This window comes from Pavona decussata, unplaced genomic scaffold, assembly GCF_977016875.1.
Source record: "Pavona decussata unplaced genomic scaffold, jaPavDecu1.1 SCAFFOLD_48, whole genome shotgun sequence".
In the NCBI taxonomy this organism is placed as follows: Eukaryota; Metazoa; Cnidaria; class Anthozoa; order Scleractinia; family Agariciidae; genus Pavona; species Pavona decussata.
In genome coordinates this window covers 4,866,475-4,885,955 of record NW_028145470.1, presented here as the reverse complement: position 1 = coordinate 4,885,955, position 19,481 = coordinate 4,866,475, and the positions used below count along the sequence as shown (strand labels likewise).

Genomic DNA, 19,481 nt, shown 5'->3' with positions numbered 1-19,481 from the left:
TAATGAAAACGTAAACATGGCGGCGTGGCGCGCTATGACAATACCTCGTTTTATGGTATTTTGTCTGCCTTTCTTCTTCGTCTCGGTAATGAAAGTGAATGTCGATGGAGCAAGCCATATCTGTGTCTCCCGATCACAGGTTCTTCACGTAAATTTTGGCGATGGTCCGATACAACAGTGCGGTGTAATGAACACTACCCCAGCTTCGAACAAGGACAAGCCAAGCTGTGCGACCGAGAAAGCAAAAGAGCAGGCAAAGTCTAGCCAAGGTTTGTGCGTGATCGACAGAGAGAACATCTAAGTGCATAATTGTATTCATCTCCATCATTTAACTTGCCTTTAAATTTTTGGATCATACAATATGGATCTCTGTCGTTGCATGTAGAATTCGAAGCGATGGGCGCACATTTGACGTCACGTGAAGGTTACCGTTCTTTCTTATCTTATGTTGTAGGCGCGCGCAATTTTGTCGAAGATCTTGATTTCGATGAGTTTTGAGATCTTTTTGTGCGCGTATAAGTTTATTTGTTTTGAACCGATCTGTGTTTCTTGCTGTGTTTAATTTCTCTTTGTGTTTACGCAGTACGCACTGGTGTTTACGTGTAAACTTGTCAATGAATGGAGCAATGTTATGGATCGGTGAATAAGTGAATTATTTCACGCCCGTGGGGGCCAGGAAATAAGATCGTCTTTAATATTGGGGGATCAAATCGATAAAATACGTTTGGATGCTTTCGTGCTTTCATTCATTTGCTGGATATTTACCAGTTTGACTAAATATTTATTTTTAATTAAATAATTCTATATATTGATTTTTAATTAAATATTATCACGGTTTTCGACGCCATTTTGACGAGTAGGCAAACATGTCTGAAATAACAGTGTTTGTATGGAAAAATAATTTTCATAAAACATCACTTCTGAAAAATTCATGTATTGGAAACTTTTGGCACTAGGAAAAGAATTTTAAGAAAAAAAAAATTGGAGGGATGTAGCTGTGCCAGAAAGATTCCAGTGGTGTTTTGAACTTTCCATACATTTGTCTGTACGGCAAACCAGCCATGAACTGCTACTAAACATAGTTTGCGGAAAAAAAGGGAAATGAATGGAAAGTTCAAAACACGACTGGGCGCTTTCTGGCACAGCTACATCCCTCCAATTTTTTTTCTTAAAATCCTTTTCCTAGTGCCAAAAGTTTCCAATTCATGAATTTTTCAGAAGCGATGTTTTATGAAAATTATTTGACATCCGGTTTCCATACAAACACTGTTATTTCAGACATGTTTGCCTGCCCATCAAAATGGCATCGAAAGCTGTGATTAGGCCTGTTTTCTAGATAATTTAATTTTTTCTATGCCACTTAGGTAAGAATATTTACTTTGTTATCATCACAGACAGGTCAAGTCTGTGTCAGACATACATCTCAATTTTAACCAAGTTTATAGTTTCCCTCTGTTTTATAAATAAAGATTGATTGATTGATTGATTGATTGATTGATTGATTGATTGATTGATTGATTGATTGATTGATTGATTGATTGATTGATTGATTGATTGATTTAATTTCTTGCCTTTTTCACAGACTGTGGTAACAAGCAAAGATGTCAGACTGATACCAAACCCAAATGTAATGAAGGTGTAATGACTTCTGGTACACCTTGTTTGAAACAGTTGAACAGTCAAAAGCATTTTATTATTCATACTCCTGAACGTGACAAGGTAACAGATGTCTCTTTGTACCTGTTTGGCCATCGTATCTTATTATTATTATTTTTTTTTATTTTTTTTTTTATCATAGCCTCCCGGTAGGGGGTATCCAGGTATATTAGTGATGGAGAGGGGCATATAAGGTAAAATCCCTACCCCTCACCTGTGAGGTACATCATGTACAATAACCTGGGATTCAGCTAGTATATCAGACTGGTAAGGGCAATAGGCCAAAGAAAAGTATCCTCAACCCTGAATCAGAATATGAGCCCATGCCCTCATGTTTTACAATTAAATCTTAAATACAAAGTCAGTTGACAACCTGGATATCACGGATGATAGTGAAATCTGGTCAACCATTTTTAATTTGTTATGGCTGTTATTAATAATATTATTACCAACCATAATCTTTTTGATATGGTAAAATGACAGCAACTTGGAGCAAGATTGTTCTATTGGGCTTCTTGTATTAGTATCCACAGACTTGTAATATACAGAGTTGTGGTCAGCTGTCAGACTCCTTAGGACCTTGTGGAAGATTGTAAATTGTTTAATGTTGGTTCTACAGTGATATGGATGATAATTTATGGTATTTATGCATATAGTATGTGTGCGTCTGTTGGTTTGTGGTGAAGAGGTTGTCAAAAGTATTGGGAAGGAGATGGCTATGGTAGGAGTACATAAAACAAGCAATAAGAAAGGCATTTATGTTGAAAATGTCAAGGATATTAATTTTAGTTTGTGGAACAAGCATGCGGAATGAGCAAGACGTTCTGCTCCACGTATGATTCTGACTATGCGTTTCTGCAGAAGAAAGTTAGTCTGTTTAAGTTAGAAGGATAAGTTGAAGGCCATACAGTATTATAATAGTTAAGGTAAGGGTACACTAGGGTACAGTATAAGGATAACAAGGATTTAGAAGAGAGAAAGAAACGAGGTTTAAAGTCATACCTCACAAGAATTTTAAATCATCCCTCATACCCTCTTACCATCATGGCCTCATTTATCTCAGCAAAGAATAGATTTATTTATGTTTTGAGGGTGAACTAGCATATATTCTTTGCAGAGTCTTCATCTTGTCATAGCACATGACGCACAACAAAAAGTTGTTTTGACTGGAAACAGTGTCATCGATGAAAGAGTTGGTAAGACAATCATCTCATATATATTGAATTTTGATTGTCGGATGTTAGTTTAATAGGTTGGTTTTGGTTTTGTGGTTCAATTGAAGTTGCTTGACTTAATGAAAAAACAATAAGTCAAATCCTTTGAATTTAGATATCAAAGATATCAAAATAATATTAACAACCAAACAGTATTGCCTAGTTTACATGATATCCAGTCTGCAAGTCATAATAGAGCTGATTTGAAACAATTTGGGTTTCAAGGCAAAAAATGCATAAACCCCTCTTGTACCAAGCCTTTGATCAATTAAAGAATGAGGTCAGATTGTAATATGAATTCAACATAATTATACGTTTACTAGTACCAACTTTCTTTAAGACTATCAATGCTTTACATTTCAGCGTATGCAATGCTCCTAATGAACACTGGAAATTTGGATCAGGCAATTGAAAAATTTACAAGCATTATCAAGGTAATCAAATTGTCACTGGTGTACTAAGACTCTTGCTTTGTTAAATGCAGCAGGAAAAATATCAGTCTTCCTTGCTCTTTTGCTACTATTAATTGTGCAGTTCCAGAAAATATCCATACTCCCCCCTCCCATAGAAGGGTTTTTGTTTTGCACCTCCTCTCCCTACAGAACATTCCAGTTTAGCTTCATACTTTTGCTTCTAAAATTTTGGCATTAAGATCCCCCTCCCCCTAGGAATTTTCAATGACCTTCCATGGGGTGGGTATGGATTTTTTTCTGGAACTGTACACTATGTATCATCAATTTCTGAAGTTAAAACACCTTAATAAAATATATTTGTTTAAACCTGTTAGGAACACCCTTGGGTCACAGCAGCCTATTTTGGGCGTGGCACAGCTTATGTTCAGAGAGGCATACAGGTATTTTTTTAAGAAATTCTTCTCTTCCCAATGGGGTATCTTTGTTTAATGTGAAAATAAGACTGAGCTTGCCCAGTGTAATTATGTTATCATCCTTACTATCTTTCATTTTAGCACAAGGAGAATGCTGAAGCAGCCATACAAGACTTCTCGTCAATCATCAGACTGAGTCCCAGTAATCCTGATGGTTGGATCAAACGTGCAGAGGTATCGTTCACTTCACCAGTGCATCTTGAACCATTTGGGTTGTTTTTATTACAGTGGTAGTGTAGAATACAAACTACAACTCAGCCATACAGAGCTGTCAACCTCCCACATCTTCAAATATAGAGAATATGACTTCCCAACCAGCAACAACAAAGCGCCTTACAGGGGCATGGCATCAAGCCTAAATTCACAGCTTCAGTAGGGGGAGAAGGAATAGTCTCTAAAACACTACCTGAAACAATGCTAGCCATTTCAGATTTTATTCTCAGCAAGTAGAGTCTATGACAAATAGCAAACATTGGCAATAATCCGTGAGATTACAGACATAAATCTCGAGACTAAGAGATACAGTTAAAAATCTGGAGATTACAGACATAAATCTGGAGACCGGGAGATTCCGTGAGAGTTGACAGCTCTGGCCATAGCCTTGATAGCATTTATTTCAAGGTTGAGTAGAAGTAGCATGGAGACCTTGTTGGCGACCGTCAATCAGACAATGGTCAGTGTGCCATGGGTTGGTCTATGAAGGAGCTGCGCAGTGTCTACTGTGGTACTGTGGCTGTGCAGCCCAATCCTGAAAGGACACACTTTGCCACAGGTTTTGCAGCAGAAGGCAGGTGTCAGCTGTTGTGGAGACAATGAAGTCCTCTATCGTCAGCGCTCTCTACTCTCTTCCCACTGCTTGTCCCTCTTCTCCTCGCTCCACCATGCTGCTGCCTTGACAGCCTGCCTTCAGTTGCTGTGGTCTGCTGCTGTGGCTTTTCAATCTACAGGGTTGATCGATGTCGCAGGCCTTCAGCACGAGGACCAGATAGGGTCTAATTGAGGAGCTAGTCAGAGTGATGTTTGATTTTTAGCAAAACTATGACCAAATTCTGGTAGAAGATGGACCTGAGTTTCTCTAATGAACTGCCATAAGCCACACACCAAAAATGGGGCAATCAGAATAAAAAAAAAACTTTTAAAAAACTAAAGAAAAAATCTAAAATTTCTTTTTGTTCTGATTGCTCTTATTTTTGACATACACTGTATGGCCTAGAACAGTTCATTCCAGAAACTCAGGTCCGCTATTTCCACAGAATTTGGTCATATTTTGATAAAAGCCAAAATCAACCTGAAATTTGATATACTTAGACCTTTTATGCTTATCCAGCCCTTTAATTATGCTGGATCCTTATTCTGCAGTCTACAATGACTGATTTCTCATTTTGTTTCTATGGATTGCAGGTGTTGTCACCTCTGGGGAACATCAAGGATGCTTTATCTGACATTAAAATTGCACTTGATCTGAAACCCAGTGCCCACTTGTACCTCATGAGTGGCACTCTGCTGTTCATGCAAGAGGTGAGTGAGGTTTTCTGTTTATAAAAATGCTTCTAAATAATCTAATGATTACCTATAAAGATTTGAACTGAGATTTTCAGTGATAACCAGATAGAGCTTGAAAACCCTAATAGCTTCAAACAGGAGGTCAGAAAGGCTCTGTTAAGCCCCATCCCCTTCCCCATCACCCTTCTTGAAAGGGGTGAGGTTGGTGGTTAATTGAGAGAAAGAGAAAGATCAAGCCACCTCCCCCTCCCCATTCCCCACCTTGAAATCCGTGGGACTGGGGGCTTAATGGAGAGAAAGGGAAAGATTTAAGCCCCCTCTCACCTCCCTGTCCCCACCTTGAAATGGTGGGACTGGGGGATTGATTGAGAGAAAGAGAAAGATTTAAGCCCCGGCTCTCCCTCCCTTCCCCTCCCTGTCCCCTTTCTGGGGATGGGATCAAGGGGGAACGTTTGGGAGTCTGCTGGGACTGAGGTCCATCTGGCGACCAGTCTACAGCAAATCATAATTTCTGATGAAGGGTGGTGGATGCCAGTTTTGTCATGCAAGATCCACACCATACTAAACATCTTTTTAGTTACCTTATAAAGTATCTAGTACTTCTGATCATTTGTTCTTAATTTCAACAGGATTATGAGGCGGCTTGTGAAAGTTTCATTAAATGTTTAGAGATGGATAAGAACCAGCCTACAGCCATGTTATATTATGGATTATCATTGTATCACAGGGGAAGAGTTAGGGTAAAGTTTGTTTTTATGAAATATGATTTGTGTTGCATGTTGCTTGTTTTCTTAAATTAAAACTCGTCAGTCATGCATGCTTCATAGAATTTTTTATAACTCAAAGCTTTTCACCAACAAATGTGTTAAAAGTGAAACTAACACAGTGACCATTGTCTACTTCTTCAATAATTTGATTGGTGCACTTTTATTCCAATTTGTAAGAATTAACCATGTTTTTATCTTCTATTTGGCAAACTGATCAAACTTTAGAAAGATATATTCTTGGCTGAAGACCATGTACATTTGTAAAAAAAAATGTACATTGTAAAAGGGTTTTGCATGCATTTTGGTTTTATAGGAATCCATTGAGATATTTAAAAAGGTCATCAATACAAATGTGAACAAGGCTGAGTGTCATCGCAGCTTAGGCCATGCCTACAGGTGAGGAACACAGTCACAAAAACATAGCAGACAGACAGATGCAGAAAATAGAGAGTAAATGTACATGTAAAGAAAAGCACCGATGCTAAATGTAATGTACCCTCTGATAGTCTAGGTTCTTGGATTATCAGAACTGAGATATTAAAATATAGGGGGGGGGGTAGGACATTACCATATGGAGGGTGGGAGGGGGTGGTGTAGGCAAAAATGTTTAAAGGAAAGTATGAAGCTTAACTAGAATTTCCACCTGGGTAGTGTAGGGGGCTTAAACTAGGAAATTTACTATGGGAGGGTATAAATATAAAATTTTCTGGAACATAACAATCAGTTGTTTAATTATCAATGACTTTTGTATAAATATGAGAATTAAAATGAGTCATTATTTATGTGATTTTGAAGTCATGAGTAACTACTCCATTTTTAACTTCATTGGCTGTAGTTTTCAAATAAATTATTGTTAGCTAAAATGTGGAAATGTCAAATCACTTTACTCCTTGTGTCAATATTGAAGTATACTAGATAAATGCAGTTTTTAAAAAATCCCTCAGTGTCAATTTATTATTTCGGTTTCAGTATTGGCACATTGTTATTCATTGCTGAGAACTGAATTTGTTTGACATTTAATCATTATTTTGTTAACTTTTTAGGGAGCTAGGAGATCAGCATCTTGCACATGAACAATTTACAGCCGCCATTGCACTGGAACCAACAGTTTCTCAGGTTGAACTGTATTGTCAGTGACACTGTTCACTTTGTCTTACAAAATGTCAAACATACTTACATAAACATTATTTTATCAAATGGTAGTAATGGCTTGAGCAGCCTCATGGCCTGCTGCAGGGATCTATCTACTTTAAGTATTAACTGTTGTGGTGAGTTCCCCCATAAAAATACCCCATAAAACTATTCTTGTTAAATTGGTGAATTATGCTTTAAACCCAGGAGTCAGGTACCTGTCTAGTATCATTGTTTGGGTGAGGTAGTAAGGAGTTCAAAATACTTTTTTTCTATAAGTTAAGGGTTTTCTCAGTAGCCGGGCTAAACAGGGTGATTATCTTGGGTGAGAGCTAGTCTATGAAATAGCTGCTGTTTGAACTCAAGAGTATCAGTAGTCTGTCTAGTGTGATCGTCTGGGTGAGAGTAGTCCGTAAAAAGACTGTTGTTTAGTAAATGGTGTGAACCCAGGAGTATCAATAGTCTGTCTAGTGTGATTGTCTGGGTGAGAGTAGTGTTTTAAAAGGACTTCCTCAGCAGAAACCTCCTGTAGACAAGGAAGTTTTTATTCAGTTTTTATAACCGGTATTCCAGAGGAGTATCGGAAAATTCTAGTTGTGGAGTTACAAGGTGGAATTCCCTGGTGTAACACCACTTTCTTTTTTTATATAGAATTATCAGTCAAGAGGGCTCATTAATTATATGCGTGGACAACCAGTAGAAGCCATCAAAGATTTTAAGGTATTGAGTTGCAAACAAACTTTTAGGCAGAATTTGACAATTGGTCATCCAGAAAGCATGTCTCTGGTTAAAGTTTTAATAGATTACTATAGGTGACTTTTCAATTAATTTTTCTCACAAGACAAATAAAATGCACCTGTAATCAAACATTCGGTGCAAGAAATACGATCCTGCATTATTTTCAAAAACGCCCCATAAAATAATGTCTTTCTGTAATATTTTATTGGTGTGGAGTTAAAATCATCATGATATTTCATATTTAGAGTTACTTTTATCAATTTCACAAGTCAATACTGCTTTGGATATGTGAATATTTTTATTGATTGGTGAATCAGAGAATCAACTCTGCACTGAAACCATGGTGAACCCATTGATGTATTCCCTTTGCTAGGAAGGAAATGGGAAACCACACTAGGCGAACTAGGCAACAAAAAAATTATTAGACTTCAGTAGAAATCAAACCCACAACTTCAGTCAATAAGATCAGCCTTCACTCTACCAAATGAGCTAAGAGACCTGGGAAAAAGTTTCATTTGATATTTGAATACTTTGGTTGAATACTTATAAATAAAAAAATTAAATAAGGGTTGTTTTTTTCTATACAGGCTTGTCTTAAATACAATCCCAGCAGCATCTCATGTAATTACTGGAAAGGAGCTAGTCACACTGCACAGGGAAACTTTTATGAGGCTGTCAAGTCAACCACAAAGGTTTGTGAAAAGACTTGAACGTCTCAGAGCTCTCTAAACACCCTAAATTCAAAGTCAAGTCTGTAAAATAGCTAGATGCCTTGAGCTATCCAAACACCCACATACAAAGTCAAGTCAACTACGAAGGTCTGTGAAATAGCCATATTCCCTGCAATAATATTGAGCTATCCAAAAACCTCAAATTTGAAGAACATTGTGTGCAATATTATTGGGCAGCCATCTTCATCAACAAAGAAGAGGGCAAACTGGGGCTGGGAGAGAACAGAACTACTCACCGTGTGCGGGGTGGGGAATCCTGCTTTTTATGGCCACTCATTCATTACCGATGCCTATAGATGGGCATCCCCTTTTAAACACAGCCAGTCGTTTGCAACAGTATCATTGTTGTGTATATTAAATTTATTCATGTTTTAATTTGTCAACTTCTCTAAAAAGTATTGTACTGAAAGAGATCCATTCTGTTTCAATTTTCAGGTCCTACTGGCAGATTCTTCTCCTTTACAAAATGTAGATGTAATGAAAAGTCATTACCTCAAAGGTATTTTTTTTTTTATTTGCACCTTCTTGTAACGCCTAAACCATGTCCATCCTGACACCCTGACAATTTTCAACAATAAGGTTGTAATAAATTGATAGATTAAAATTAATCATTTGTCTCACAATAATTGTGTGGCATTTACGTGTTGATCGCGATGTTTTGACTGTTTTGTTATCAATATAAGAAGCACTGTGTTTGGCGTTGATGGGGCATTTCGATCCTCACTTTGGGTGTTAGTAATTGGAGAATTTTGAACCTCGTTCAGACTACATGCTGTTCCCTTAGGGGTTCACTGTGGTATGCGCGATCGGCTGTGGTGCTATTTGATCTTTGGTATCCAGCTGAAGTCATTATCCATTAGTGTAAAGTTTTATGTGAATAGCTTCTTTAACCCTATGGGTGCAGCATTGTGTGTCACGGTCAATAAACGTATTTAACCACCTCCATTTTGGCCTCAGCTTGAAACCAGTAAAAGAGTCCATAAATATTGTTACCTATGTTTACATACATCAACACATGTCTGCATACTTTGCAAACTCGCATAAAAACATCTGCATAAATTTGCATAAAAACTAACAACATGAGGGTGTTCACAGAGGTTGGCAAAGCCTCAGGTAATCAAGTGGTTTGTTTGCTTATCAGAGTATTCCCGGTACCTGCACTCGCATCTGGACACACCCTTATCAGAGTACTCACCAGATGTGGAACTTGATGGTCGACTGAGAGATCTGTGGGTCAAGGGTCTTCCCTTTAATGCAAAGGTTTAGTGTGTAGTGCATACTTCTAGACAGTAGCCTGTCTCTCTGTTAATTCCTGAAACTGAAATATGTATATTTGCATGAAGATGTAAAAATTGAAGAAACTGACAAAGTGTCATGGCAAAGAAAAATTGAAGTTGCGAAAAAATCAAGAATTTGATAAATAATTTAATAACATAATATACCAGTAATTTGAATCTAATAATATAAAAATAAGTTCCTTGTGACAATTCACAGTTGAGATGTGGGTGCTTTAAGCTGTAATTTCTCCATGCAAATCTCCCTAATTTTGTGTTGGTTCCTTCCGCTTATAACTGAAAATGACCCATTTCTTACCTGGAATTCATGAGTGGCATCACTTTGGTACCCTTTTTTTTAACAGCTTTATTGACCATTACACATGTTACATACAGCAAATTAAACAGCCAGAAAGAAATGAAATATATGTGTGGCGCTTGTGGCAACTGACAAGAAAGTTCAATGATCCAAAAGTTCAGGATTTCAAGTCGTGTCGTGGCGAAGCGTTTAGGGACTACTTTATGGGTCGTAAAACTCAAAAGGTCAAGAACCACGGAGAACCAAAGTTGACGGTTAACGGTGATTTATTCCAACGAACAACGACCAATAGTAAATAAAGGCCAAAATGCCAAATCGACCGACTAAAACGACCAAACGACCAAATGACCGTAAACTGAAATACAATACAACAAAACTCTACTAATTAAGACGAAATGGACCCGCAATCAAAACTAGGTCCTAGCGTTGATAATGCGACTTTTACAATTACATAGACATTTGACTAACATAAAAGTATCTTAAAACTAATCGAGTTTTAATCAACAGTCGTACTCTAGAATAATATTAGGAACTGATTTAGAGCCTAGCGATCTCTAACTTAAAACATAGTGGGCGTTCCTTCCTAATAAAAGTGTTTCCATCCAATTGATGCCTTTGGCGACTATGAAGCGATTAATCCCTCTTGTGGTTGATTGTACAATAATCCGTTTGCGTACACTCGCCCATAATGAAATCTAACTTAACAACAATAAAAGATTACTTACATATCGGTCCCACTTTTGCCAATTGCAAGGATTCAAGACAACACAAAACAAACTTCAATACTATCGTAGGTGACTCTCCAGCAAAAAGAGACGCTACAGCCGCTTTTATATGCGCGTGGGGATGCTAAAAGGTCCGATTACAAGACCAATCAAATTGAGAAAAATACGAATAAACATTGCAACTAGGGACAAGTAACCAGAGTAACTATGGTCTGATCAAAAAAGGCCAATGAAATAAATGGGAACTGGTTAGTGTCCTTAACAATATGTGCAAAGTGATTTAGAGTGATAAGGTCAAAAGGGCAGGTGCGAACGGGATGCGAGGACCCATGCGAGGCACCTCCCATGAACCAAAAAAGGAAATACTTTAATACTTTCTCTATCACATCCTGTTGCGCTTTTTTTCTTACATGCATTCTCTCGTATGTAAGGGTCAATGCTTTTCCTTACAGGTCGAGAACAATCTGTTTCAACAAAAAACCAAGAGATTAAAGAAAACTGCCCTTCTTAAATTTCCTGCCAGTTTTCACACAAGCATTTCCATTCTTGCTCAAAATAGAACCTATTGCAGTAAAACGATCTACAGAAGTCTAAATCTATATATATATTTTTATTTTATTTTATTTAATGGATTTTTTTTGTCAGTAGTTAGTTTTGCTTAGAACTTTTGAATTATCTCAAATTCCTGGTATCTTTGCATCAGGTCTCGATCTTGATCTGTTTGACTGCTCTCTGATTAACCTTCTGGAACTTTGTTCTGTTTTAGAATTACAGTGAACAACCTGGAATACAGCCTCATATAAGGTGAGGCAACAGTTTTGAATCCTGTGGGATCCATTTGTCTTAAACTGAAGAGACTAAAATTATGAGTAAGAGAGAGCAGTCTTACGTAGGTAGACTGTTACACTAGCCTTGGGGAGCAGACACATGAGTACAGTTCATTTAAGAGGTGTTTTTTGACTGAAACAACAATAAAAAAGGGTAAGCGTTATTCACCACAAGTAAGTTGTCCTTCTCTTTGCTGCTCGCCGCTTGCTTCTGTATTCTGTCCACCTCCAATAATTATTCTTGAACCTTTGGAGACACTTGCTATGGTAAGGAAACAGTTTTGAGTCCTGTGGGATCGATTTATTTTAAAATTAAACACTTTTTATTTTTGTTGGGTATTAGGAAGTCACAAAAATTGTTCAAAGTTTAATTCTAATTCGTTTTGTTCTACAGAGAAGTTGAGGATGTTAAATTTAGTGATTTGAGTCCAGAGGCTCAGGTAGGTGCAATATTTTACCAAAATTACTCCCAAAAAATCACAATGACAGTGCCCCTTTAAAAATATCACACCAATGCAGACTGTAGCATTGTCACCTCATCCTCTGCTTGCAGCTGTTGCTGTGCAGGTCCTCCACCCTGGGTCCCCTGGTTCAGTATAGTTCCGACGGATTCCTCCCCAGCATAAGGCATCATCAAGCCATGGGCCTCGCAATTCTTGATGTGGCGCAAGTGGCAAACAAGTACTGGAAAACAGGGAGATCGTCTAAGATCAACCACAAGAAAGCTAGTTGGAGGGACATGTTTGATGTGGCTGTCAAATGGAGAAGGTAGGAGCAACAATTTATCTTTATTATATTTTGTTCACAAAGTCATTGCTTTCTGATCAAGTAGATGGAGAAATGAATCGCACCATCATGCCTCACCCCATTTAAGAGTCAATCCTTTAATGATACATGTAATTCTGATAACATTTGAACCGTGGATGAATTTCTAACGTGCTACCATTTTAAATGAACGTTATTGAGCATTGCTTTGCTGTGGTGCTGTTTATTGCTCTTTTCAAGATGATTCCAACTTTTGTGTCTGTGGAACTGTATGACCACTTAAACTTATGAAAACTACAGAGCAGTACTTTCCTATGATGGGTTTATTATGCTGTACAAGATTGTTCTAACTTGACTCTTTGTGGTTGGAATTCTTACTTTTGGCCATTGAGGTCAAAGCTAAAATTGAGCAGTACTTTCACGTGGAGCTGTTTGGTTTGGTTTGGTTTGTAGCTGTGTTCCTTAATTCAGTTTTAAATTATTACAATTTTAATTAACAGTTGTATTTTTCTATATTTCCAGAATTTCTGATCCAGAGCAGCCCGTTTTCTGGTTGGATATGATGCCAGAAAAAAGTGTAAAGGCAGGATTTAATTTCCGGATGAATTTGCTAAGGTATGTTGAGAACACTTGCTAAATTTTCCTGTAATATGGAGGTGAAGCGACCACGTCCGAGCATAACTTCTTTTAGATTTTTCTTTTTGTTTGTTTGTTTTTTTTGTTTTTTTTTTTAGAGTTCTGTTAATACTATTCATTTGCCTTTATTACAGGGGACAATTAAAAAGTGTAAGATATTCAGATTACTTTGAAAAGATTTTCCAGTTTACTAAAACGATGTTACAACACTTATACAGGTTAGTGTAAGAGTAGACTACGAGCAGTCCCTTGTTTTTCTTAGCGATAGTAAAGTGAGTGAACCACGCGCGCATGCGCGCGTGAATTGCCTCTTGCGAGGAGACGCGCCACACGGAACCTTCTTGTGTCATGTCTCCTCGCGAGAGGCAACTGTCGCGCGCGAGCGTTGTTCACTCGTTTTGGTATCCCCAAGAAAAATAAGGGACTTCTCGTAGTCTAGTGTAAGAGTTAATTTGGTGATAAATAGAGTAAAGTAAATGTAAAACTCTGTTGGGTAAAGTGCTCGTGTAAGCTAGTTTGGTGTTTATGTTTCTTTGTTCCAGATCATGATAATGACTTGAAATTTGTGTTTCTTTCAGAGTGGATGAATTCAATTCAAAAGAATTTAAAAGGAAAGTAGAGAAAGCGAAAACGTGTCGGGAGCTGATTCAGGTTCTGAAGGTAAGCCGAATTAACGACAGAATTTGTCTGGCATTAAGTTGATACTGTTAGGAGAAACTGAATAATGTCGAACTCTACATTAGGTACACTGTGTTGGCGGTGATTACCCAAACTTTCTTACAGCTAGGTAATAAATTACAGTGAATTCGCACGCATGCAACAAATTCGCACATAGGGAAGATGACATTAATTTTCGTGGTCACACGCTTACAGAACGGATACAGTCATACTTCTTTGCCGCTTTTGTGAGTTACAAGTTGCACTGGACTGCACCTGTTAGTGTATAGGCGACTTTTTCAACAGATGTGGAATAGGTTTGTGGGCGAATGCACTGGTTACCCGCCTAATTTATATGGCGCCACATATAAGTTGTGTCACTGAATTCAGTTCAAGTGACAGATAAGAATGTATTCTGTACTGTGTTCGTCTTTTGTCCCATTCACCTCTCAAAGTTAAGTGTATGACTTGTTGTTTGTTTGTTTGTTTGGTCACTTTATTGGGTAGATTTAATGAGATTTTGACCATGCGTGATTTTGGCCAGGCATGTTTGATAATACGAGTGTCGAAAACTGCCTAATTCATAAATTCATAGAACCCTCTCAGGTTATCTCCAGAAAAAATATTTTTAGCGTGCCCTTATCAAGCAGCAACGACATTCGCTTGCGATTTCAAAGGAGAGTTTCTGGTAAAGGTAAGCGTGTGATAACACTTTGACTGTTGCTGCCCTTAGGTTCAATGCATGAGAAAGGATGCATCTGAACTGAGATTTAGAAAACGCTGTAAGTACTCCTTTGTATTTATTTTAATTTTCAGCAACACGATACACGGAACCCACAGCCTGGCATGATTCTATCAACTCACGTGTCGAGTTCAAAAGGCGGAGGAACAAAGAGCCTAGAAGGACTAAATCTAAGTCTTTCTGAAAGGTGAGTTGTTCGCAAATTGCTTCGTTCCGTAATCGTATTAGAGTATTTTTTAAAGACAATCATTTCACTGAATCAATCCGAACTCGAAGCAATGAAAAACATGAACCCAGAGGCAAGCACAAGAAGGCAATTAACCGGCTCAAATGTGAGAAAATATGCAATACTTACCAAGCGTTGGAAGACATGCAACTGGTGCCAAATGCAAGAAAACATTCAACTGGTGCCAAGTTGCAAGAAAGTATGCAGCTGGTGCCAATCGCGGGAAAACATGTAGCTGGTGACAAGCGCGGGAAAACATGCAACTGGTGTGAAGTGCGGGAAAAAAATGTAGCTGGTGCCAATCGCGGGAAAACAGGCAACTGGTGTGAAGCGCGGGAAAACACGCAACTGGTGCCAATCGCGGGAAAACATGCAACTGGTGTGAAGCGCGGGAAAAAATGTAGCTGGTGGCAAGCGCGGGAAAACATGTAACTGGTGCCAAGCGCGGGAAAACATGTAACCGATGAAAAGCGCGGGAAAACATGCAACCGGTGCCAAGCGCGGGAAAACATGTAACCGATGCCAAGCGCGGGAAAACATGCAACCGGTGCCAAGCGCGGGAAAACGAGCAACCGGTGCCAAGCGCGGGAAAATGCCGCGCAGAAGTCAAGTCATATTTTTCTCTAAGTTCGCCTTGATTGGTCCAAAACACAGCATGTTTTTCTCTAACGAGTAAAACGTTTCTTTTGAAAGTCACTGGAAAACCATTTTCTCTCTCACCTAACTGAAATTAGTATTTCCATTTTAGTGGTTCGAATTTGCTCTTTACAATGGATACCCCAACAACTCCATCAAGAACTGCTGGGTATCACATGGAGCTGGACTACATCTGGGGACAGCTTAATGGTGAAATGAGAAAGCCAGGCAACAAGGTAAAACGGAACTTCTATTATTCAAGGTTGAACTGGTCCATAATGAAACTTAGCATTTCGATACATGTGGCTCTGTCGTAGACTGTCAGGTAGAAAAGAAATGGAATTTTAAGAAGGAGGTAGGGGGAAGGGTGGACTCAAGTAACAATAAGTTTAAAGAGTTTAAATCCCCCCCCCCCCCCCCACCCATACCATACCATAATCAAAAGTAAACAGTTCCTAATCTATCACACGATATTTTTTTTTTCTGCAGGATGTTGATGTGATTGGCAACTACATTCTTTCTTTAGTGTATTACTTCTTTAATCTGATGCCTCTCTCACGAGGTTCAAGGTACGGTTCATCTTTTATGCTAGTTTGCCGCCCAATGTTGGCTGGCGTAATGTATTACATGTTGTACTGTGGCTGTGTTGTGGTTAGCGCGTCGAATTTTTGATGGCAAGTGGATGGTTCGAGTCTGGTCATAGGATCGTGTTGTTGTCACAAAGAAGAAACTTTACTCCACTTTAATATTCTCTCTTCCCAGCTGAAGATCATGCTGGGGGTAACCTTCACAAACGAGCAAATTTATCCAGGGGGTAATAGCTACATTGCCTCAACAATTGCCTGGCTTTTGTGATTTTTCTATGTTGAGTTGAAAACTTAATTTCTAAAGTCTTTCTTTTTGTTGCAGTGCTGTGGCATATACCGTGGCTTTAGGTCTTTTTCTTGCCGTTGGTAGAGAAACTACAGGCAAAATTCCTCCAGGAAAGGTGCGTTCTACAAAAACCTCGTCAACTAAGAGTAACTGCAACTAAAGTACTTCTCACTAGCTTTCATCTGAATGGTCACACTTAAGGATATCTACCACATTCTCAAAAGTTAGAACCACATTGTATAGTATAACAAACAGCACCACAGGAAAGTACTGCTCAGTAGGTTTCATTTTAATGGTCACACTTTAGGATTTCACCCACAGACTCAGAAGTTTGAACCACCTTGTACAGTATAATAAACAGCACCACAGGAACGTACTGCTCAGTAGCTTTCATTTGAATGGTCACACTGCAGGATTCCACCCACAGACTCAAAAGTTAGAACCGGTTTGTTCATTGGAGCATAATTAAAAGTACGACAGGAAAATACTGCTTTTGAAGAGTGGTCTGGACTTTACCTGTTACTAGCCTTCCGGCAGAATGAAGAGTGCGCGCGACATGCAAAGCAAAAATAAATTTCCTTTTCTATGTAGACGCATTGCGGACCAATGTCAACTTTTTGTCACCCATCACACAACCTTCGCAAATTCACTGTAATGACCATGTTACTGTGTTTATTCTATGTTTCAAGGAGGTAGATTTAGAAGCAATGATCGGGGGGTCAGTGGAGAATTTCACCAAGCATGTCAAAGGATGGTTGGCGCTGAAAAAGTAAGATGTTATACATGGCGCGTTTGGGTGTCAAATTAAGTTATTTATATCTTTTATTTCAGGACCTTGTAATCTTCTTACATATAAAATCAGTTGAAAATTTAATATTATTAACGTATTTCCTTTGTTTCGAACCAAAATTCGTCTTACTTTAGTTATTGTCTGTGAATTTAGACGGATTTTTTGTCTAAGAAGAGCTTCTCTTGTGACTTTCTCATGGAAACAAGGGGAAAATGGACGTATATATCAGAGACAGGAAATTCGTCTTTGCAGGGATTTAAGATTGTATTTGATAATCTTTTTTCTTGAGAGTTCCTTCCCTTCTAAGGCGATAGGTATTGATCAGAAATCACTACAAATTTATATGAAAGTGAAACTTGTCGGGTAGAAATTGGTTTTAAACGTAAAAGGAAGAAGAGTCAAGAAATTCGTAATGTTCATATGCATTATATATACCCTGAACTAGTTTATTTACTGCTCTCAGTGCAGTGATAAATGTGACAACGGTATTAGACCTCGTATGGATAAGGCGCTCAAGTCTATCAAATCTTGAGCAAGTTATGGCATTGTCAGCCATATTGGACTAACATAAGAAAAGGGTTAATATGCATTCCTTTCCTTGCTGAGATGTGGCCGGTTATTAGCGTGTAAGTCAGCAGGGAGGTCCCAGCCTTGTCTCGGCGGCCGTGTCAACTCCGTAACTAGGAACTGTGCGCCATATTGTCTCTCTCTTTACTCAAGCTTATTATATTTACCGCAAAAACGTTACTTATTTGCTGAGGCTTACCTCATGACGGTCTAAAATCCCACTTTACTTTTCTCTTTTTCATCCCTCGCTCTCCATGCGACTTTCAGTAGCCTTCTCCAAAATGGCGGCCGAAAAAAATAAGTTAAAATTAAAAACGTATACCAGCACTTTTACTTTACTAACCCTGCAAGGTTTTAGCATATCAGGTGTAATATCAGCTGAGAAAATGTAAGTTGAAAAATAAAAATGTATGACTGGGGGTATGACGTATACCCCCAGTCATAAAAACGTCTGTAAATTTGGCAAATTTCATCTTACATTTCCTAAGCTGATATAACACGTAATATGCTAAGACTTTTGCAAGGTTACTAAAGTAAAGGTGCTCTTTCCAGGGCTGGTATCAGTTTTTCATTCAGTTCAATTTTAAATCATTCAAATCTGTTGCCGCCATTTTGGAGAAGGGTCCATTCTAGACAACTAGCATGTCCTTTGCAAATAGTCTTGTGCACGCGCTATCTTGTTGGCTAGCAAAAGATTTATCTGTTCTAACGAGTTATATGTTAATTCTTGTGTTTTTCTTTTCATCATAGGTTGTCCAAACCCGTCACCGCTCTACCTCTCGTTAACGAAGTTTTCCCCACGTTACGAACGGTCCTGGAGGCCCTCAATGTTAGCTTCACTGAAGCAGATTGTAAAGATAATAAATCTGTTTAATTTTTGTATAACCAAATAAAATTGAAATCTTTCTACCAGTCTTAGTTGTTGAAGTGTGTGAAACAAAATTGGATATTTGCCGTGTGGATTGTGTGCCTCACTTCTAGCGTGTCAAGCGCGTGATCGCGCGCTTCGTCGCTTCCACGTGTCACGCGAATTGTGAACCACGCACACGGTCCGTTGTAAAGATTCCGAGGTCATGCCTTCTTGGTGAAAGATTTTAAATACTGTATTGGACTAACGACTATAAACGGGACTTCATGAAGGTGTTTGCTCAATTAAACCTTTGGTTTGTTTAGGCGAAACGTGAACCTGTGGACGAATCATTCTCTGGCCATTCAGATAGAAGTTGTTGGAATAAAACCAGGTATTCGTGAGCTAATTTGAGATTTCATCCACAGATCTACCTTGCATGACTTGGGGCCTCATTCGAGCTTAAGGCGTGTTACGCAAGAAACAATGGGGATAGGAACTTCGTGTCTTTAGGCGAATCTTTGTTTACACTTTTTGCCCCATTAAAATATGCTTATCACTATTTGATGACGCTAATAAAATAAAAACTCTGAATATTGAAAGGGCATAACAGTTTCAGTTTTGTCTGAAAATGTGAGCCCAATAAATCGAATGGTTTCGGAGAAATTGTCTTCTAAAAACTCGAAATTTTACAGAGAATGCATGGCTCATTAACTTTTTTTTTTTGCCAGCCAGCAATGACGTCAGCAAAGATTCGCCTATTTCGGTCTGTTTCTTTTGGAAGTATATAAGGAAGATGGTAAACGCTTTATTCTCAGCGTAGGAAATATATTTGACGATTTTTTAACAAAGGTCTTGTAACTATCATACGATTTCAAACAAAGCAAGTGCAAATATAGTAATGGGCCAATCAGCATGTAACTAGACTTTGGTTTTGCTCCTGATTGGTGAAAAAAAAAACAGCACGTGTG

The 19,481-nt window shown here is 38.4% G+C and overlaps 1 protein-coding gene and 1 long non-coding RNA gene across 2 annotated transcripts in view; both read left to right on the top strand.

The window, feature by feature from the left end:
* The window catches only part of LOC146481914 (uncharacterized), a 147,104-nt gene that overhangs the window by 97,591 nt on the left and 30,032 nt on the right, over positions 1 to 19,481 (top strand). The gene's annotated exons all lie outside the window — the stretch shown is intronic.
* On the top strand, positions 5 to 18,577 carry LOC146481917 (tetratricopeptide repeat protein 13-like). Its single transcript, XM_085108006.1, has 26 exons — positions 5 to 269; positions 1,583 to 1,719; positions 2,774 to 2,852; positions 3,234 to 3,304; positions 3,658 to 3,723; positions 3,838 to 3,930; positions 5,158 to 5,274; positions 5,889 to 5,999; positions 6,340 to 6,422; positions 7,070 to 7,142; positions 7,809 to 7,877; positions 8,483 to 8,587; positions 9,062 to 9,125; positions 9,768 to 9,886; positions 11,711 to 11,748; positions 12,166 to 12,211; positions 12,325 to 12,539; positions 13,059 to 13,151; positions 13,307 to 13,390; positions 13,751 to 13,832; positions 14,646 to 14,758; positions 15,546 to 15,669; positions 15,923 to 16,002; positions 16,343 to 16,421; positions 16,996 to 17,075; positions 18,414 to 18,577. Exons 1-26 carry the CDS (start codon positions 17 to 19, stop codon positions 18,535 to 18,537), a joined length of 2,598 nt encoding a protein of 865 aa, XP_084964132.1. The 5' UTR covers positions 5 to 16; the 3' UTR covers positions 18,538 to 18,577.